General features: G+C 47.4%; 1 protein-coding gene across 1 annotated transcript; it reads right to left on the reverse strand.

The window, feature by feature from the left end:
- Nucleotides 1–1,768: 1,768 nt before the first annotated feature.
- Fxn (frataxin) lies at nt 1,769–22,191 on the reverse strand. The gene is made up of 5 exons (XM_075973740.1): nt 21,986–22,191; nt 18,308–18,405; nt 15,337–15,457; nt 7,235–7,332; nt 1,769–2,052 (listed from the first exon to the last, which is right to left on the reverse strand). The coding sequence occupies exons 1-5, from the start codon at nt 22,145–22,147 to the stop codon at nt 1,902–1,904; spliced, it is 630 nt and encodes a 209-aa protein (XP_075829855.1). The 5' UTR covers nt 22,148–22,191; the 3' UTR covers nt 1,769–1,901.
- Nucleotides 22,192–22,285: the final 94 nt, after the last annotated feature.

Genomic DNA, 22,285 nt, shown 5'->3' on the forward strand with positions numbered 1-22,285 from the left:
CCATCAGGTGCCCAGAACAGCAGACTCCCCAGCTTCCATGTGCTATGGCAGCCAGGGCATGCTCGGAAGTCCCGTTAAGTCTCGGGTGGGTAAATGTCCCATTTCACTGTTTCAAGCAGGCAGGGGTTGTTGAGACTTTCACTAGAAGACAAAGACACACCGTAGGCATGTCTGCATATGGTTCTACTTATTATCCAAACTGGTGTGGGATTGTTGTGATTTACACCTTCGCCTTCAAGCACCGACTTACCCCACTCAAAAATTCCACTAGACCTAGAAAAAAAATTATTTGTAAAGAAGGAAATATCTTAAATGCCACTTAGCCTTTGTTTACACTGCTCCATTGTGTTTTCTATGATGTGGTGTGCTCAGTTCACCCTGCAGAGCCTTTGCCGCACATTGGCATAGACTTGCCACTAACAAATCTCCCAGGCCTTTGTAGCGTGGGGATGGAACTTAGGGCCTTCCATACGCTAGGTAAGCCTTCTCCACTGGGCTAGAATCCCAGCCCCTAACTTCCTTCAGCCGGAAGACATCGGCGTTGCTAAGTATGGATGGTCTGGAGCGTTGCTTCTTGTACAAAGGGCAGCCTGTAAAACTTGAAACGGTGCAATGGTGCCCTGGACTCGGCACACAGAGAACAAGGGGCAGCTGCTAGTTTGATATGAATTTATCTGAAATCCAACATAGCAAAAGCAAAAACAATACTGTTTCTGCGGGCCTAAGAAAAACCAAAAACAACAACAAAAAACCCTGTTCACTGCCTATCCCTCCCACTAACCTAGTGGGACCAAAAAAGAGCCTGGTGGCCTGCCTTGGGTCCCCTCCACTGAATGCTGGGAATCATTGAATAGATGAGAAGCGGAGGGCCAGGTGCATCTTGTGGCTGCACCCTCAGCTCCATGACAATTTAATCCTTTGTGTTATGGTAGGTTTTTCCTCCTTGCCTGCAGTAATCTATGCACTTATTAAGTATGTATGAATTTGCGTGTATGCACATGTCTGTGTTGGCACACATGCACACATGTGGAGGACGGAGGTCAACTGAAGCCATGTACTTTGTTTTGGAACAGTGCCCCTCTCAGAGACCCCGGATTCACTGATGGGGCTAAGCGGGCTGGTCAGCAAGTCCCAGGGGCCCTTTCAGCTCCACTTCCCCAGTGCTGGGATTACAAACTCCACCACCATGCCTGGTTTCTCAATGTGGATTCCCAGGATCAAACCTCAGCCTTCATGTTTGTGTGGTAAATGCTTTGTGGACTAAGATCACTTCAGCCCAGTTTTCAATTTTTAAAAAGACATCTCAGGTCCATGTTGCAGATGCTGTCTGTGTAAAGATACCTGCCTATGAAAGCACAGAGACAACAGCACCCAGGTCCTGGGTGCCCAGTACAGGCCACAAAGCCAGGTCCAGGGTACACAGTACAGTTCACAAAGCAAACACAGGTGTTTTAAGATAGTTCCTTTTGACACTTAGCTAGGCTCCGATGTTTTCACACCTGGAGTAACATTCAGAAGCTACTCTTACCGTGTCAATTCAGGCACAATGGCAGGTCACTTTGGCTCTTCATGAAGCTTTTATAATAAATTCTTCAAAGAATGAAGAGTGGGAAGATTTGTTCCTCCCTTAGAGCCCTTTTCCTTTTCCCGAGATTGTTGTCAGGCACACATGATGTAAGACATTCTAAGAAATCGGGGTCGCACGGGGAGAAACAAGACAGTTCTAACAAACCTCGGTAGAAATGAAGAGACAGATCCGGGGACAGGCTGGGAGGTAACACACTTTTTTCACAGAGCTGTCATACACAGTGTGACTGTTCTCAGAAGCAGGCATGGGAAACCAGACACCCAACTACAGAAGAAAGCGGGGGTCTTGGCCTGATAGCTTTAATGTCTTTGAATCAAGTGCCTTTTCCAGAATAGGCCAAGGAAGACAAGTCCAGTTTGGTATTTAAGGCTTCAGTCAGCTCTCTGGCCAGCAGCTCATGCAGGGACATGCCGTCATGGGAGTACACCCAGTTCTTCCCAGTCCAGTCATAGCGCTTAGGGCCACTGCAAAACAAAACAAATGCGTGTTAAGTCCGTGCAGACCTTCTTTAGGAGAGCCATGGTGTCTGGGCTACATCCTGAGCGCTGGGACCAAAGGTACACACAACCACCACTCAGCTTATCTCTCTCTGAACATAAAGTTTTTTGTTTTTTTTTCTGAGTCAGGGTTTCTCTGTAGTTTTAGAGCCTGTCCTAGAACTATCTCTTATAGATCAGGCTCACCTTGAACTCGTAGAGATCTGCCTGCCTCTGCCTCCCAAGTGCTGGGATTAAAGGCATGTGCCATTACCGCCCGGCTGAACATAGAGTCTTATTCTATATCTTGGATCTGGATATAGGTGGCCTGGACCTTACTTATAGAGCCAAAGCTGGCCTTTAACTTGTAGCAACTCTCCTGACTCAGACTCCTAAGTATTAGGATTAAGGCAACCACATTTTCTTGCGGGATATTTGATCATACTGTGTGAAAGGTACATTCTGATTGATTTAATGAAGAGCTGAATGGCCAATAGCTAGGCAGGAGAGGATAGGTGGGACTTCCTGGTAGAGCTAGGAACTCTGGGAAGAGAAGTGGGATTTGCCAACAAGATGCAGAGTAAGTCAGAGTACAGTATGGAGGAGAGGTAATGAGCCATGTGGCAGAATGTAGATTAATACAAATGGGTTAATAATGTAAGTTATAAGAGCTAGCTGGGGACAATCCTAAGCTAAGGCCAAGCTTTCGTACTTACTAAGAAGTCTGTGTCATTATTTGGGAGCTGGCGGTACAAAGAAAGTCCGACTACAACATCTGGCTGGACTGGATCTTAAAGGTCCCACTGGGGCCCGTGATTAAAAGCTTAGTGGCCAGTCCATGACTCTATTGGAGGTGGTGGGACCTTCATAAGGTAGGGACTAGTGGTGGTTTGTTAGGTCACTGGCAGTTTGATTGGGATCCTGTTCCATTTCCCTGTTTCCAGTTGCCAGGGGAGCAGCTTCCTTCCACCATACATCCCATGCCCTGTTCTGTTTCACTATAGGCCCAAAGATGGTGCAAACCAAAACAAATGCCCATCTTTTCAATGGAGAGCTAACAGGATCCACAGAGCTGCCTGCCATGCAGAGACTGACCGACCGCAGCTTTACAGGGGCATGCAGCGAGGTGAACTTCTGATTTCCTCTGTTAGCACCTTCCTAAGGGCAACTGTGCAATCTGCCCTCTGGGAACACTGCAGAGCCTGGCCCCTGTGAGTCTCCTGCAGCTCACTTCCTACCCCTCAGGACACCTGTTATCTTACAGCAATGTTTGGAATATGAGGGTCATTTTGTGCCACTCATGATTTGATCCCAACCTACACTACTGTGTCACTACTAACTCTGTCTAGGTCCAAGACACCCCTATTACCCTGAAAGAAGTCCAAATACCTACTAACTAGTTACCCTTGCCTCTCCTAGCCTTGGCTATACTTGTGCTATTATTAAAAACTTCGCTGGGCATGGTGGTGCAGGCCTTTAATCCCAGAAGTTGGTAGACAGAGGCTGGAATGGTTTACAGAGTGAGTTCCAGGCCAGTCAGGGATACAAAGTAAGACCCTGCCTCAAAAACCAAACAAACCAAACTTCCTTCCTTCCATGGGGTCTCATATATCATGTAGCCTCTTGAACATCTCATGTAGCCAAGGATAACCCTGAACTTGCCTATATCTCTCAAGTGCTGGGATTCCTGGCATGTTCCATAATTTCTAGCTAAACACACTTTTCCTAATGAAAAATCAAATCTGTAAAATCAAGAGCTTCATCAGTGCCTCCCCATATACCACCATGATCTGTTGCTGTGTCTACTCTATTCTCCAGGCCATAAAGAAGAAGAATTTGGAACATGGTTTTATGTGACATCCTAATACTGTCAGCTTTAAGAGGAGTGATTTAGATCACTGGGGATGTGTCCATAAGGGAATGTGGGACCCTGTCTAATCTTTCTGGGTTTCCCATCATGAGGTAGGACATTGCTCCTATGCATACTCCTACCACGGTATGCCATTGTATAAAAAGCCAAACTGATGTCCTTCACATTCCTTCGATCTTGGACTTTGAGCTTCCAAAACCATGAGACAAATAATCCTTTCCCCTTTTATAAGTAACCAGCTCAGTTACTTAGCTGTAGCAACATGAATCTGGTTACCACACAGTATTGTGGACAAAGCTGTAGCTGTTTCCCCCTCACCATGATTTGTTACTCCCGGCTGACATGACCCATGTCTCAAATTCTACCTCCTCATGGCCTGGAGAACAGAGCAGAGAGAGCAACAGACCATGATGGTGTATGGGGACGCCCTAATGAAGGCAACAGAGAACCCTGAGAGTTCACGATCTGGGACCCCAAAGTCTACCTAGAACACTCAAGAGAGAACTTTCAAAGACAGGCTAGAAGAGTGGGGATCTAGCTCAGTGGTAGAGGGCTTGTCCTGTCCCAGAATGTGCAATTCACTGTTAGACCCCCAGCACTACGAAAACCAGGAGAAGACTGAGGTGGGAAGGCAGCCTCCTGGGGTGGAGGGAAAGATGTGAAGTATCTTATGTAGGTATAAATGTATGGAGCCTTTTAATATTGGCAAGGAAATGTTGGAATTTAAACATGCGTTGACAGTATAGAATAAAGGGCAAATAAATGGGCAGAGCTTCTGCTTAAAGAACAGAAACTTCTGAACACAAACTACCTGGGCCACATTAAAGCAAAACAGAATCAGCAGCCGGGTACTGGTGGTGCAACCTTTAATCCAGCACTCGGGAGCAGAGGAAGGCGAATCTCTGTGAGTTTGAGCACAGCCTGGTCTACAGAGCAAGTTCTAAAATAGCCAGGGTTACACAGAGAATCCCTGTCTTCCCCTCCTTCCCCAAGACAAACAAAAACAAAAACACAAGAAACAAAACCAGAGGAAAGCAATATTGTAAGATGATTGTCATTAGGTGTTTCTATAGTTGAATAACAACGATGATTTTTCATGTTCCTTTGGTCCTGGTGTTCCCACAGGATTCTTCTACCCTAGCCTATGATCCTACGGCAAGGTGGCGAGAAAACACCACTCTCTCCACAGGACCTCAGCAGTTTCCTGCTGAGGTAAGAAATTCTAACCATGGCCCAGTGAAAGATATTCTGGTTAATATGAAATTACTTCTGAGGGAGGAGGCTGGAGAGCTGGCTCAGTGGTTCAGAACAAGCTGCTCTTCCAGGGGACTGGTTTGACTTCTTGTACCACACTGGGCTGCTTGCGACTTCAGTTCCGGGGAACCTGACTCCCTCTTCTGGCTGTGGGCATGGGCACTCACCCACACCTACCCCCACCAACACATAAATAAAAATACCCCCACCCTTCTCCATCCCCCTTGAAAGCAACACAGCACCGTGAGGAAGAACCACTTAGGAGATTTCCCCTCCATGTCCCTCATATAAAGGGCAGGTTTAAAAAAGTGTTTACTTGGAGTCTCTGTAAGTGACTAATTTCCCCATGGTGTATGTGAGCTGCCTGACACAGGTGCAGGGATTTGAACTCTAGTGCTTGTGCTTAAGTAGCAAGTGCTTGCAATCACTGAGCCACCTCTCCAGCCTCCTCGATATGATTTTTGCTTGCTCGTGTGTTTACTGTGGTGCTGGGAATCCAACCTAGAGCCTTCTCTCATATGCTAGGCCAGTTCTTTGCCTACCCTGAGCCATACCCTGGCACATTTTCAGTTTTTTAAACTGCCAATACCATTAGGCTTTCAAAGAATTCCACACTGGTTCTAGCTGAGCTTTCCCACTTTGCCTTCAAAATGTCTTCTTTAGTAGTGCTGCTGAGTTTCAGCAAGGTTAGTATGAAGGCTCTGGGCGAGCATCTGTGCGTGAGCATCTCCGCGCGAGCATCTCTGTGAGAGCATCTGTGTGAGAGCATCTGTGTGAGAGCATCTGTGCAAGAGCATCTCTGTGAGAACATCTCTGTGTGAGCATCTGTGTGAGCATCTGTGCACGAGCATCTGTGCGTGAGCATCTGTGCGCGAGCATCTCTGCGAGAGCATCTGTGTGAGAGCATCTCTGTGAGAGCATCTGTGCAAGAGCATCTCTGTGAGAGCATCTCTGTGTGAGCATCTGTGCGCGAGCATCTCTGCGCGAGCATCTCTGTGAGAGCATCTGTGTGAGAACATCTCTGTGTGAGCATCTGTGCACGAGCATCTCTGTGAGAGCATCTCTGCAGAACCATCTCCGAGCAAGCATCTCTCAGCCCTTTTCAGAACACTGCAGCAGGCAGCTGTATGCTCACTAGTAAGCTCTCGGTTCTGAGACCTGGGCTGCCTGTAGTACACCGCACTGTTCCTTCAACTGTAGGCACATCCATGGGGCAGGCAGGAAGATGGGGGCCCTGGAGCTGCAGCTAGAAAGTCACTGTCCCCACTGCCACAAAGTCTGGATCTAACTCTGACAACAGAATTACTGAGACCTTCAAAACTGGCTGGGAGTTAAAGTTTAACTAACTTTGAGGACAAAGTACACGTTTTTCAGATGCTACAACATAGAAAGTTCCTCCCTCTCTTTTTCCCTCTTTCCCTTCCGTTTTGGGAATGGAATCCAGGGCTTATAGATCGCCAGACAAGCATTCTTATTACTGAGATATACACCCCAGCCTTCAAAGTAGCTTTTTAATTAACTTTTTTTATTAAAAAAAAAAGTGCCGCCATATGTAACAAAAGTAGATTATGGATAGCCCTGGCTGTCCTGGAACTCACTATATAGACCAGGTTGGCTTATTTGCTTTTGTGACAGGGTCTTACATGATAGCCCAGTCTAGCCTTAGACTGGGCTAGGCACTTTGAGCTACTGCCTCTACTTCCTGAGTGCTGTATTACAGATGTATAACACTATAACTGGCAAAAGTATCTCTTTCAAAGGCAAGTCAAGTGGTGTTTCTTTTCTGGGCAATGACATAACAGAGAAAAACCGTCTGGGCGAAGTTCCGAATAGTTCCGTTTCAGGTCTTGTCACCATCCTAATGCCTGAGGACAGCAACCAAGTTATCAATGGGGAGAAACGTTCAACTGGAAGGGAGCCTTCCTACTGGGGCAGACAGTTATAAATTCAGGGCAAAGCCAGTGATGGACAGACAGCCTTTCAAGTGGTCCCCAATGCATATTTCCAAAGAGCCCACCCCTAACAGACGTTGATTTCCCAACATACCTGGAGGGAGAAGATAACCAGATTTGCTTGTTTGGAGTCTGCTTGTTGATCACGTAGGTCCCTAGATCCCCGCCCAGTTTAATGGTTAGCACGCCGCCCTAGGGTGTCAGGGGGAAGAAAGTGTGAAGAAAATAAACGAGGTTAGTTAGCACAAGAACAAATATATAAAAATGTTTTTCATATCTCAATGCCTTTCATGTATCCAAGGATGTAACACACACCATAACAAACAAGGGATCTGGGGATGCCATGCTCTGGCAATGTGTTCAGGAGCTGGGAAGCCCCCCCTGTTCAATTCTTGGCACCAAAACCAAACAAAAATTAGGGCTCACAATTAGGAATGTGTGTGGTAAAGACATTATCATCAGGATCAGAGTGGATTGTTTTACTTTTACTTATAGACATAAGTTGTTGCCCTCGGAGGCCAAAGGCACACAGGACCCCCAGCAGCTGGAGTTAAAGGTACCCGTGAGCCACCTGATGTGCTGTGGGTGCTGGGTTACAAACCCTGGTTCTCATGAGAGAGTAGCAAGCTCTTAGCCACTGAGCCGCCTCTGAGGCCACCACAGTGGGTTAGGCATAACACTTGAAGCTCACACTGCTTTCTCTCTGCCTGTGTGGTCGGCAAGGAAAGAAAGGTTAAGACTTGCCTGAGAACTCAGCAATGGTAAACCGGACCGCTAGCTTTCTGCCCTCCACCGCCAATCAGAACACATGCAAATGCAGACTAAACTCTAATGGTGTCTGCCCAGGCATCATACCTGACAAGTCCATTAGGAAAACACAGAAGGAAAGCGGGGGTGGTGGCAACAATCGCTAACATCAGTGCTTGGGAGGCTGGGGGGGGGGGGCTTGTGAGTGTGAGGCTAGCAGGCTGCACAATAAAATGCAAAAGAGAAAAAGGCAAGAGAAGAAAGTAATCAATACTCTGCCTCATTTGTCTTAGAAGAGCAGGCGGGGACAGCCCTAGCTTATTTGTGTTATTCAGACATCTTCCCAGGCATCCAGCAAATGTTCAGAGAATCCACCAGACTTCATTTCCCCCTGAAAAGCCTTGCATCCTCAAAAGACTGGCCAGTCCATTTTGTTCAAGAGATGAACATTTAAATTTGAAAACACCCAACAAAGGAGCTCTCGACTCTCCAGGCCTTAGTCTCTTTAGAACAGAAACAATGGCCGAGCACTAAGTACTCTCAAAGTTCCCTATGCTGCTTGGGGCTGGTAAGCAGGTGGGAGCCTACTGCACCAACCAGCGCTTGCTCCCTACTTTGCCCAGTGCTCATCCAATCAGGAGTCTTGACATGGTTCTCACAGCACACCCTTACAAACACAGGCAGTCATTTAAATAAATGCTAGAGGCTGGCTCCATAATAATGTAACCAATAGGTATGGGAGGGGCATGCTAGTGATCTCTCTCTGTCTCTGTCTCTGTCTCTCTGTCTCTGTCTCTCTCTGTCTCTCTGTCTCTCTCTGTCTCTCTCTCTCTCTGAGATAGGGTTTCACTAGGCAGCCCAGGCAAGCAACAAACTTGTAATACCCGGGCCTCAGTCTCCCAAGTGCCAGGATGATAGGCATGTGCCACTATGCCCAGCTTCTCTCTCTCCTAGAATAACATGTGTCTTTTTTTCTTTAAAGATTTACTTATGAGTGCTCTATCTGCATGTATAATTTTATACCAGAAGAAAGCATCAGATCCCACCACAGCTCTCAGACCCATAAAATAACATGTGTTTTTCCCCTGATTAAAACAAAGTAACAAAGCTGGGCAATGGTGGCACATGCCTTTAATCCCAGCACTCAGAAACTCTGTGAGTTCGAGGCCAGTCTAATCTATAAAGCAAATTCCAGGACAGGCCCCAAAGCTACTGAGAAACCCCATCTCAAAAAACTAAAAACCAAGCCAAACCAAACCAAAACAACCCAAACAAACAAAATAACAAACAAACAAAAAATAAGGACCAAATCTGTGGCTCAGTTGGGAGAGTGCTTGGCTATGATATACAAGGCTCTGGGCCCCATCCCAAGGTGCTTCAGGCTTTGTAATCTCAAGTCTCAGAAGATTAAAGATCAGAAATTCAAGGTCATCCTTGGCTACACTCCAGTTTGAAGTCAGCCTGGGCAACGTGAAACCTACCTAAAAACAAAAACAAAAAAAACCACAGAGTGGTGGTAACACACACCTTTAATCTAGCACTTGGGAGGCAGGGACAGGCAAATCTCTGTGAGGTTTTTTTTTTTTTTTTCCCCCGAGACAGGGTTTCTCTGTGGTTTTGGAGCCTGTCCTGGAACTAGCTCTTGTAGACCAGGCTGGTCTCGAACTCACAGAGATCCGCCTGCCTCTGCCTCCCGAGTGCTGGGATTAAAGGCGTGTACCACCACCGCCTGGCAAATCTCTGTGAGTTTGAGGCCAGCCTGGTCTACAAAGCGAGTTCCAAGACAGCCAGTACTGTTACACAGAAAAGTTCTGTCTTAAAAAACCAAAACCCAACCAATCAACAAACAAACAAGTTATACCAAACCAATCCCCAGACCAAACACACAAAAGTTCCCGACAGAGAAGTAGGGGATGCAGGTATAATAAACACAGCAAGGCCCTCAGTAGACACACTGGTTCCTCTATACTTGGATCCTGGTGTAGGCCAGGATCTGTGTCTGAACACTTGTGGGAACTGTTTTCAACTAGACCATAGCTGTGGAGGAAGGCATCACTTTGTCAGTTTTACAAAAGAGGTTCAGGTCAGAATGGCTAAAATAAAAACCACCAATGATAGCCTTTGCTGGAGAGGTTGTGGAGAAAGGGGTACACTCATCCATTGCTGGTGGGAATGCAAACTTGTGCAACCACTCTGGAAAGCAGTGTGGCGGTTTCTTAGGAAATTCGAGATCAACCTACCCCTGGACCCAGCAATACCACTCTTGGGAATATACCCAAGAGATGCCCTATCATACAACAAAAGTATATGCTCAACTATGTTCATAGCAGCATTGTTTGTAATAGCCAGAACCTGGAAACAACCTAGATGCCCTTCAACAAAAGAATGGATGAAGAAAGTATGGAATATATACATATTAGAGTACTACTCAGCAGTAAAAAACAATGACTTCTTGAAGTTTGCATGCAAATGGACAGAAATAGAAAACACTATCCTGAGTGAGGTAAGCCAGACCCAAAAAGAGGAACATGGGATGTACTCACTCATATTTGGTTTCTAGCCATAAATAAAGGACATTGAGCCTATAATTAGTGATCCTAGAGAAGCTAAATAAGGTGAACCCAAAGAAAAACATATAGACATCCTCCTGGATATTAACCTTCATCAGGCGATGAAAGGAGACAGAGACAGAGTCCCACATTGGAGCATCGGACTACAACCAGAAGGTCCAAATCAGGAACAGGAGAGAGAGCACGAGCAAGGAACTCAGGGCCATGAGGGGTGCACCCACACACTGAGACAATGGGGATGTTCTTTCGGGAACTCACCAAGGCCAGCTAGACTGGGTCTGAAAAAGCATGGGATAAAACCGGACTCACTGAACATAGCGGACAATGAGGACTGCTGAGAAGTCAAGAACAATGGCACTGGGTTTTGATCCTACTGCACATACTGGCTTTGTGGGAGCCTAGGCTGTCTAGATGTTCACCTTATTAGACCTGGAAGGAGGTGGGAGGTCCTTGGACTCCCCACAGGGCAGGGAACCTGGTCTGCTCTTTGGGCTGATGAGAGAGGGGGAGTTGATTGGGGGAGGGGGAGGGATATGGGAGGTGGTGGCGGGGAAGAGACAGAAACCTTTAATAATAATAATAAAAAAAAGAGGTTCAGAGCCACAAGACCACAACAAAATATCAGCAACCAGTGGAGTTGATCTCAAGTGCAGAGCTGCTTGTGCTCAAAAATACCGTTCTCCTGGAGTAGGCAACCCCTCACCCTCCTGAATCTTCATCCTTAGCTGAGAGTTTATATACATTCTCTTTTATCTTTGGCAAAAACAACATTACGCTTGCCTGTAACCAATTCACACAGTACAGCAGTATTGAGTATATTCACACTGTTGCTCTAGGGCCATTCAGAAATCTCTGCACCTGGCAAAACTGAAACACGGTACACACATTCAGTGTTAATTTCCTCCAAACACTGTGTACACTGGATGCTAATTCCCCCATCCCAGCCACCCCTCAGCTCCTGGCTCTTCATCTAAGATTACAGTTTCATGCCTCCCCCTAGGGGCTAACAGACTCAGTAAAACCACACACCTCTGACTCACCTATCCGTGGTCGATAAATGCCCCCTGTGTGTTCCACCCTCACGCTGAGGTTTGGTGGCCTAGTAGAAATGCCAAGGGCTGCCTGACTCTCCAGATGGACTTCCGAGTCCACTGTCCTTCCTCGTTAGTCAGGGCCCTGCAGAAGTCGCATCATTCCGGCCTGGTACTCAGCATCTGGTTACCTCCTCAAGGACTCTGCTCAAGGACTTCACACCTGCACCTGGTCACTACTACAGTGAGTGACCATACCAGGGACAGCCCACTCAACCACATCATCTTCAGTTTACTCCCCAATCTTTGGAGGGATCCCAGAGTGCACATGAACTAAACAGATGTGCGTTCCCCAAACAACCAAGGGAAACCCGGCCACAGGAGACCCAGCTCCACAGTGCTCTAGCTGTCTTCTGGAATCTTCCTGTGGGCCCCTCTTGCTCCAGGACCTGTGCAGGTGCCTCTGGGAAGGTTATCTGGGGCTTTCCACTTGGCAGAGTTTCTGTAACCTCTTCTGCTTTAACTACTTCGGCACGACTTGCGGGCGAAGGAGACTGTTGTCCCCTCGACCCCACGTCTACTATCTTGAGTCCCTAGGAAGAAGCGACTCAGATGGCACCTACATGCTTCTGCCCAAACTCAGGATGGATGTAGAAGTATCCATTACATTTTCGGGTGAATGGACCAGTGGGGAAACAGTGACCAAAGGGACCCTGTGGTACTGTCTGCCAAAGCGAAGTGTTCCCAAGGCAGAGATCACAAAGCTCAGGTTCCTTCTTTCAGCCTCCTTTTCCCAGGGCCTCCAGCTATTCCAGAGGACAGTGGCAGGAAGGAATGCGTCAGCGGCTGTGCTGGCTGACCAGGGGTCTTAAGACATTTAGAACTGTCTCCAAGTTTTCAGCTCCCTACTGTGGTCCGTTAGCCAGCGTGTGCACATTTATGGGCAGGGAGGGGACTGTCTTACTCACACTTTCCCAGCTGTGACAAATAAAACCTCAAGGGAAGCTTTACCCTGGCTTACAGTGTACGGGTGGCTGCTGCGGTGTTTCTGGCCTGTGGCACGGCACAGCACCACGCGGCAGAAGGGTGTGGTGGGGGACCTGCTCCTCAAGGCAGCCAGGAAGCAAATTGGAGAGGAGAGAGGCCAGGGAGAAGGGATGTCTTTGAAGACGTGACTCCAGAGACCCCCTTCTTCCTTCTTCCCAGTCTCCACCCCTCCCAAACTCTCCACTGTTCCCACCCACAACAGTCCTCTGATCACAAATCCATCAGCAAAACAATTCTTCACTTAGGTTGGGCCTCAGCTCCGATCACCTCAGTGACACCACCAGCTGGGAGCCTGGCCTTCAACCCAAGTCTCTGTGGGGCATCCAGACCAAACCACAAAGGAGCTAAACAAAATACCCAGCCATGGCTACTGCACAGGGACCAATCGGAGGAGAGCCTCACACCAACCAACCAACCAGAGCAGAACCAGACCCAGCTGGCTAGGATTACTGATCTGTGCCTGTGAAGATTAGCGCTGCCCCTGCAGGAACAAAGACTGTTGTCACCTGGTCATCTGTGGAAACAGGCACACGGGAGATGTCATGTTGAGCCAGGGACCTTCACATGCATGTGACTTCTAGTTAAATAAAATAATAAATTTGAAAGTTTTTTATTTTATTTTTTACCATTTCCCCCTTATCATTTTGACAACCATCTGCCCTACGTAATCCTAAAATTTACTCCAAAATGCACACTCATGACATTTCCTGATATTAATTAATTGCTGTCAAGAGGATTAACCTCCGTCTGTATTGAGATGGTGGTGGAGGAGGGGGGGAATGGGCAAGAAAAGGAGTAGGGAACATTTTTCTCTCATGGTAAAAGGCCCAAGCAGACCCTTACTTAGTCTGCCACCTGGTGGCCAGCATGTAAACTTCCCTAGCGCCCAGTGGCTGGGTAAATGCTCATGTAATTCAAAGTTCTCAGCCTATCATGGGGACGATCTGCAAATTCAGTTCCTTACCTAGAGCACACAACGCACTAATTAAATCAAAATTTCTAGATTTTGAACTCAGGGCTACATCAGAATTCCAGGTGAGCCAGGGTCTGGTGGTGCATGTTTAGTCCCGGGGATCCTCAAGGCCAGCTTGGTCTACACAGCGAGTTCTGGGACAGCCAAGGCTACACAGACAGACCCTGTCTCAAACATGGGCTGCTTCTTATGGTAGAGTGAAGCCTGCTCGGGCCACGTATGGAGGAGTCTGGACTACCAGGACAACTGTCCAAGGTTGGAACCTGGTCCTCTGCTTTTTATTCTTCAATACTAGTGACTGAAGCCAGAGCTTCACCCAGGGTGGGTAAAGAGCTCTTTCCCTAACTGCTCACCACAAGATACCCACCCCAGCCCTGGTAATCTGTTTTTTTTTTTTAGAGTAATAATTCTTGGGCATGGCAGTGGTGGTGCACACTTTTAATCCTAGCACTTGGGAGGCAGAAGCAGGTGGATCTCTATGAGTTCAAGGCTAGCTCCCCAGGACTGGCTCCAAAGCTACTGGGAAGCCCTGTCTCAAAAAACCAAAAAAAAAAAAAAACTTTAAATAATTCTTTAAGATCTGTTTATTATGTACGTACAGTGTTCTGCCTACATGTATGCTTGCATTCTAGAAGAGGGCACCAGATCTCATTATAGATGGTTGTGAGCCAGTGATTGGGTGCTGAGAATTGAACTTAGGACCTCTGGAAAACCAGCCAGTGCTCTTTTTTTTTTGCTTTCTCAAGACAGGGCTTCTCTGTAGCTTTGGAGTCTGTCCTGGAACTCGCTCTGTAGAGCAGGCAGGCTGCCTTTGCCTCTTGAGTGCTGGGATTAAAGGTATGTGCCACCACCAGCCAGCACATCCAGTGCTCTTAACCTCCAGCCCAGGAATCTGTATTTAAATGCAAGAGGTTCAGGGAGGTAGAGTGACTTGTCCAAAGTCACATGAATCCTAGTTTTTAAGCCCCAACCACAATCTATGTTACTAGATGGTTATGCCCATTGGAGGCTATTTTATAAACTCCGTATTATTATTTTTTAAATTTACTTGTTATTCTGAATGTGTGTGTATGAGGAGTGTGTGTCCACTTGCATGCCAAGGTGTGGATTAGTTTCTTCCACCGTATTTGGGTTCTAAGACTTCAACTGAGGTTATCAGGTTGGGGGGGGCAGCAGTATTACCCACTGAGCCCTTCACTAGTATCCTTGTTTTTTTGAGACTGAGTATCACTATGTAGTCCTGAGTGGTCTGGACCTCACTGTGCAGACCAGGCTAGCCCTGAACATTCAGTGATCCTCCTGCATCTACTCTAGAATGTAGAGTTATACCTGTGTGCCACCTTGCCTGCCTGGGGGGCATGCTCTTGTTTTAGTTTCTTTTTTTGTTGTTTGTTTAGTTTTTCTTTTTCTTTTCTTTTTGAGACAAGTTCACGTGTAGCCTGGGCTCCCTTCAACTTCTCTAAATTACTGAAGATGACCTTGAATTTGTAATCCTCCAGCCTCCACCTCCAGAGTGCTAGGATTATAGGGCTGTGCCACTATGCTCAGTTGTATGCAGTGCTAGGGGCCGAAGCCAAGGCTTTGTGTATGCTAGGCAAGCATTCTACCAACTGAACTACATCTCCAGCCTAAGTTACAGGATTTTTTGTTGTTGTTGTTTATTTGTTTTAAGAAATGTAGCCTTGGTTGTCCTGGAACTTGCTCTGCAGACCAGGCTGGCCTGGAACTCAGAGATCGATCTGCTTGCCTCTGCCTCCTGAGTACTAGGATTAAGCACTAAGTTATAGTTTTTAAGGAGGAAACGAAAACTAAAGAAAGCCAAAGGTACCCCAAAAGAGACGTCATAGTCCTCCAGGGTATAGGGCTTGTCTGCAAGGTCTTCAAAGAACTCTGCCAGGGCGTCCAGCGTCTCCTCCGCAAGTCTTTCATAAGCTGTCTCGTCTAGAGAGCTGCAGGAGGAAAGAAACCCACCAGAGCGTTGTCAGCAACTGCACAATCACAATAAATACATACATACAAAAAAATAAAGCCTTCCAGCAGAAGTAAGCAGCTAACAACACGGAGTACAGGTGAGACAAAAACCACCAGGATTCATGACAGCCCTGCTGGGCCAGCCACTCTGATACTCTGAGCCTCTTTTCTGGTTAGTACCAAGATCATGTATCAACTTTTATTTTTGTCTTGAGATGGTCTAGATACATAGTCTTTTTTTTTTTAAAGATTTATTTATTATGTATACAGTATTGTGTCTGCCTGCAGGCCAGAAGAGGGCACCAGATTTCATTACAGATGGTTGTGAGCCACCATGTGGTTGCTGGGAACTGAACTCAGGACCTTTGGAAGAGCAGGCAGTGCTCTTAACCACTGAGCCATCTCTCCAGCCCTCGATACATAGTCTTAATAGGCTTCAAGTGCACAGCAACACTTGGGCTTGCCTCAGACTCATGAGTGTTGACATTACAGTCATGAGCCACAACACTTAGCTTTTCTCATTCATTTACTTTTCGATTATATTTTTATTATTTCTTTTAAACTGAGGATTCAATGTATTTATTTTTTAAATGATTTGTTTATTTTTATTTTATATGCATGGTGCTTTGCCTGTGTGTATGTCTGTGTGAGGGTGTCAGATTCCTTGGAACTAGAGTTACAGACAGTTGTGAGCTGCCATGTGGGTGCTAGGCATTGAATCTAGGTCCTCTGAAAGAATAGCTATTCAGTTGGAACGTCCAACGAGCTCATTAGTAAGTTCTGGGAGCCGAGGAAGGCAGGGATGGACCCTGACTAATGAAGGCCACAGTCTGGAATCATGAACATTTCCTGGAATTAGACAGTGGTGGCAGCTGTAGAAGCTGGTGAACACTAACACCTCTGATGACTTTTATGGCATTTGAGTTATGAGAATAAACTCCTGCTACACTGGGAAGTGGCTCAGAGCTAGATATGAATGCACCGCGTATAAGGGCCTGAGTTCTGCCCCCAACAACAAAACAAAAGAAGATACTGCTGTAACAGTCTTCCTTCTGGGGGCTTCTGTGCCTCAGCAAGGGTATGTGCCGCTTATCAGATGGTTCACTAGATGGCTCCATTATCCAAAAGGTTCCCAGGGACCCACAGAGGCTGCTGGCTGCTAATGGTATCTAATCCATCCTTTACCCAGCCTACCCCACTGCCAGGGTAAAACAGGGGACAGGCTATGAGACTGACCAGAATGGTCGGAGCTGTAACTAAAGACAGCGGTTTATCTGGTAGACTGTGACGGACTTTTCAAGGGTGAATGGAGAGAGTGAAGAAGAAAGGTGGGTTGGGGTGAATGAAGACTTCTAAGGACAGTTGGAATGGTCTTTAAAAACACTTACATTTATTTATTATTCATTAGGGTCTTTATATGCAGACAGCATGGCATGCATGCGGAGGTAGAGAATAACTGTGGATCAGTTCTCTCTCTGCCTTCCCATGTGTTTCAGAGATCAAACTCAGGTTGCCAGGCTTGTACAGTAAGTGCATTTAGCCACTGAACCATCTTACTGGTCCAGGCAGGATCTTCTGTATGGCGGCTCTGTATCATTTTTAGGAGGTGCAAAGGTAGGAAATAGTAGGAGACAACTGGTCTGCTTGTAAGGGGATGGAAGGAAGGAGGCGGCCGACTCTGAGATTAACAGTTGCCTAAAGATGGAAGAGTCACAAGGGGAATCTAAGCCTTGGAACACCAAAGGCTTCTGGTGAGCCAAAATGGGGTGTGGATGTGTGTGTGAGGTGAGGCAGGGGGAGTGCAACTCTGCTGCACCAACAAAACTCAGGGCATTATGAGCATCACTGCTGGATATGACCTCGGGGACCTGCCCTTCATGCAGAGAGCTGGGCATGGAGGGATGCAAAGGAATAAGGCAGCTTCCAAGTAGGAAGACATCGGGGGTGCATACTGGGCTGAGAGTAAGTAGTCAAGAGCTTCTAGACGTTTCAGAGAAAATCCATCACAAAAAAGTCTGTCCTAAGATAGTCACTGGACCCTTAAAACAGCTTTTGGAAGCAGAGTCATCAGAGTCAAGGCAGAGCTTATCTCAGGTTGCCAAGCAGATATCCACCGTGGCCAAAGGCTGCAATGAAGCTATTCTCTCAGTGGGAGTTATTCTTCTGGTTATCTTGCCCTTTGCCATTATAGGGTGAATGTGAGTGTGTGCATGTGTGTGTGTGTGTGTGTGTGTGTGTGTGTATTAGAGAGAGATAGACAGAGAGAAAGGGGGAGAGAGACAGAAAAAGGAGAGAGAAATACAGACAGACATACACAGGGAATATTCCTATAGCAGGCTTTGAGGTTTCTTTTCCTCAAGCTTCCCTCAGTGTGACAGTGAGCTGCCTTTCTGTTGTCTGCAAGATGTAGGACTCTCAGGTCCAGCGCCACGTCTGCCGGCACGCTGCCATGCTCCCCTTCATGATCATAATGGACTGAACCGCTGAACTGTAAGTGAGCCACCCCAGTGAAACGTTTTCCCTTCTAAGAGTTGCCGTGGTCACGTGTCTCTTCCCTAACTAAGCCAGCTTTCCTCAACTAGGAATATAATAACAAATATAAATATAAATAACAAATATAAATAACAAAGCTCTGGGGAAAAACCCAACATTCAACAATAGGGATGCACAACAGCAAGTCTGGGATACCCACACAGAAACACTAGTCACTAAAAGTAACATGGCAGATGCTCAGTGCCATAGAACGGTGTCACTAAGGGCCGTTTCCAGGGAGAAGACAATTTCTACATAGGGAGAGACGCCTGAGCTACAGAGTGTTTTCATCTTACCTTGGATTGTTCAAAGTTCCCGAGTTTCTCAAATGCACCATGCGGACACTCTGCTTTTTGATGTTCAGAATCTGATTGAGGTAGTGGAGGTTCAAATTCTAAAAGGCAAAGTTAAGAACATTAGTGACCGCATCTCCGTCTACTCTAGTCCAGCAATACAGGATCTACAGACTGGCACTTCTAGATTCACAAGTAGTCACAAGATAGCACCCCAGGGCTCCAAAACCACAGAGAAACCCTGTCTCGAAAAACAAAAAAAACAAGATAGCACCCCAGGGACAGTCCTTAAGATTTGTCCCCCATCAACCCCTAGTGTTTTCCTATGGATCTTCCCAGCCTCTCTGCTAAGCCTGTGCTATCTGATAGGATAGTCATGAGACACAGGGAGCTCTCTATGAAGCCTTGGCTGGCCTGGAACCCTGTAGACCAGGCTGGCCTTAAATTTACAGAGATCCACCTGTCTCTGCCTCCCAAATGCTGGGATTAAAGGTGTGCACCACCACTGCCCGGCTATGGAGCTCTCTGAATTTATTGAGATAAAACAGAATTTGGTCCTCAGCTGTGCTGGAGACATCTCAAGTGGCTATGGCTGTATAGCACCAGACAGATCATCTCCCCCATGACGGTGCTGCTGCAAGTGCTCAGATTTGGTGGCTCACCAGAGACAGGGTAGCATCCCAGGATCCCTAGAATTTGACTTTTAAAAAAAGCACCAAAAAAAAAAATGGTAAGAGGCAGAATTCCGCTTAAGTTTCAAACAAGAGCTGACTCGCTGCATTTGACGTATCACACCAGCAAGGTGTGACCTGTTGATTTTTCTTAGTTCCTAACTGCTGGGCACTGGGCAGGGGCATGTGTGTTGATTATGACCAGATGAGATTGAGTCGAGAGCCAGAGAAAAGTGGTGTAGTCTTAGCTGATGTGGCAGGTGTGTGAGGGTGGGATGGGGTGGGGAGAGGTGATGGAGGGAGGCAGAGGTGGCCACAGGGGCCCTGAAATACTCATCATGACTTCATTCTGGCAAGACAAGAAGTCTTAATGTTAAGACTTACTGCCTCAAAATGCCACTCTGGTTCCTATGAAAGGGTCAGAGATAGTTACCGCTCTTTTGAGCATTGACTGTGGTGAGCTCAGAAAAGAAGACAAGGGCTCAGGGTTGGAAATGAGCAGAGGTAGGATGCGCGAGGCAGCATGTTTCGAAGTAGTGACGACAGCATTGATAACCACCTCTCCAGCTACCTCCTGTCCTACAGTATTCTCTACCTGCCCGGCACTGCTCGGTCTTTAGTTGACCGGACATGGAGTCCTCATTATAACCCCACGAGGGAAGGACTTCATTGACAGCAGCCATTTAAAAAAATACTTATTTTTTATTTTGTATGTGCACCTAAGTAGATGGGTGTACGCAACATGTGTACAGGTACTTTGGAGGAGAAGAGGTCATCCGATCTCCTTTAACTGGAGATATAGAAAGCTGTAAGCTGCCTTCTATGGGTGCTGGGAATCAAACTCAGGTCCTCTCTTAGAATAGCAAGTGTTCTTGAATGCTGAGCCATCTCTCCAGCCCCTACGCCGTCATCATCAAGGGGGGGTAGCCCTGTAAATGCTGCACTTGTTCCTAGGGACTCGGGTTGGGAGCCTGCAAGTTTCAGGGTCATGATCATCAAAGGGTTGATGCCCAATCTTGTTTGGCATGTGTTTCTGTTTAAAGACATTTTATTTAACATATATTATTTTTTTTAATTTATTTTTATTTTATTTATTTATTTGTTATATATACAATATGCTGTGTGTGTGTATGTCTGCAGGCCAGAAGAGGGCACCAGACCTCATTACAGGTGGTTGTGAGCCACCATGTGGTTGCTGGGAATTGAACTCAGGACCCTTGGAAGAGCAGGCAATGCTCTTAACCACTGAGCCATCTCTCCAGCCCCTTTAACATATATTATTGATTTATTGATATTGAACTTGAAGCAATAGCGCTTGCAACTCATGCTGGAGTGGAACAGAGCTAACACATGTTCTTTGTAAAGCATGTCACAGTCTCACTGTGTTTACTGTGGCTCTAGGCTTGGGGACCACTTTCAACCAACAAAATCGCCAAGAAGTACATAAAAGTGAAAAAACCGCATCACTGAACAGACAACGTCTGCTCACACCAAGACAGTGGGAGCAAGCAGGGCAACGTCTCGTGGGGCCACTGGGAACACCCTCCATGACTCTGGAGCATTTTGTCGCTCTGCAGCCTTCCCGATGACTGCCAGAGCACCACGGCAGACAACTAGGGACAGGAAACGTTAGTGAGCCAGTGAGGACCGAATCTGAGGATAAAGACAGACTGTATTCGTGTTTTACAGGCGAGGAAACTGAGATGCCAAAGAGGAAGTTGCTCAGGCTCACAAGGATGCAGAGATTCAAAGTGCACAACTTGGAACTGGGGCCCAGCTGCCAGGAGCCAGGCAAAGGAAGAAAGACCTCGCTGGGAAGCAGAACAGAGCTGAAAACATTCGGGACAGTATTTGAGAAAGCGGGATGGGGTGTGTGTGTGTGTGTGTGTGTGTGTGTGTGTGTGGGTGTGTAGGTGTGTAGGTGTGTAGGTGTGTAGGTGTCCCAGGTCCTGCCCTTCAAATCCTAGCTGTCTCTCTCATGCCGTCTCACTTCTTGTTTTGAAATTTTCTTTCAGTATTAAGAAATGAAGCCAGGACCTCTCGAACGCCAAGTGACGACCTCACTACTGACCTACAAGACGAGCCCTGTTTTGTTTTTATTTTTAAAGACAGAATCTCATGTATCCCAGGCTGGGTTTGAACCCGCAGACTACAGTACTAACCGGCACCTATTCCACAGCTCTTCTTTTTCCTGGAATGCTTCCCCAGTCCCCTCCTTTGGCAACTATCTCGTCCCTCTATGAGAAGCCCTCCTTAACCCCACCGCTATTCTTTGAGCGTTCTCTTTTCAGGCCGTGGAGTAATCGATTCTGTTTTTTGCATGGTCAAGGAACCGAGAACTTATCAGAAGTGCTAAAGCCTTTGCGAAAAACAGTTTAACATTCGCGCCAAAATCGCAAAATGGGTGTTAACCCTTTACAAAGCCAAGCCCTGCCCCAGAGGGCCAAGATCCCAAAGGTCACAGGGCTCTTCAGAGCCGCGGACTCAGAATGTGGAACCGAGGTCCTGACATTTTCCAAAAGCCAGCGTCTAGGTCCTGCTGGCACACCCGTGACCCCAGCACTCGAGAGGAGGATCATAAGCTTGAACCCAGCTTGGGGTACGCATCCAATTCTAGTCTAGCCAGTGCTAGAGTGAGACAAACAAACAACAGAAAGCCGGACTCCAAGCTCTTCCACACCTGCTAGTCCCACGCCACGAAAAAGGGAACTGATTCATGGAAGCCCAGGCTTCCATGAATTCTGCGTGCTACCTTCGGAGTACACGCAGTAATAAACACGCCTGACTGCACACGCCGTACATCGTGTGCTAATGACTGAAACTGAAGTCTTCATAAAGGTACCGACCAGTGCTAAGACTGCACAGACCCACTCATCGTTATGGCCGTCCTCCCACGCGAGGACCGAAGTCCGCGCAAACGCCGCGTGTGGCCAGGCGCATGCGCACACAGCGCGCCTTGCGCATAGGGGCGGGCACGGCCTGCGCTAGGGAGTGCGGCCCGCGTACTCACTGAGTGGCGGAAGGCGGAGGCCGAGCTGATCGTGACCTGCAGGCCTCGGTGGCCGCACGCTCCGATAGGCTCCCTCCAGCGCGGGATCCCGACAGAGACCGAGGCCCGGGACGCCGTCCGGGACGGCAGGCCCGCGACTGCGCGCCGTCCGAGCGCCCACATACCGCTCCTGTTCTGCGGCCGCTCCGCCCCTGCGCGAGGGCCCGGTGGCGGCACCTGGTGGCCGTGCCCTGCAAGCGCCGCGGCTGGGCTCCCGCGCGCAGGTCTGCCGTGAGGATGAAGTGCCCAGCACTGTGCGCA

The sequence above is a fragment of the Microtus pennsylvanicus genome, chromosome 5 (genome assembly GCF_037038515.1).
Source record: "Microtus pennsylvanicus isolate mMicPen1 chromosome 5, mMicPen1.hap1, whole genome shotgun sequence".
In the NCBI taxonomy this organism is placed as follows: domain Eukaryota; kingdom Metazoa; phylum Chordata; class Mammalia; order Rodentia; family Cricetidae; genus Microtus; species Microtus pennsylvanicus.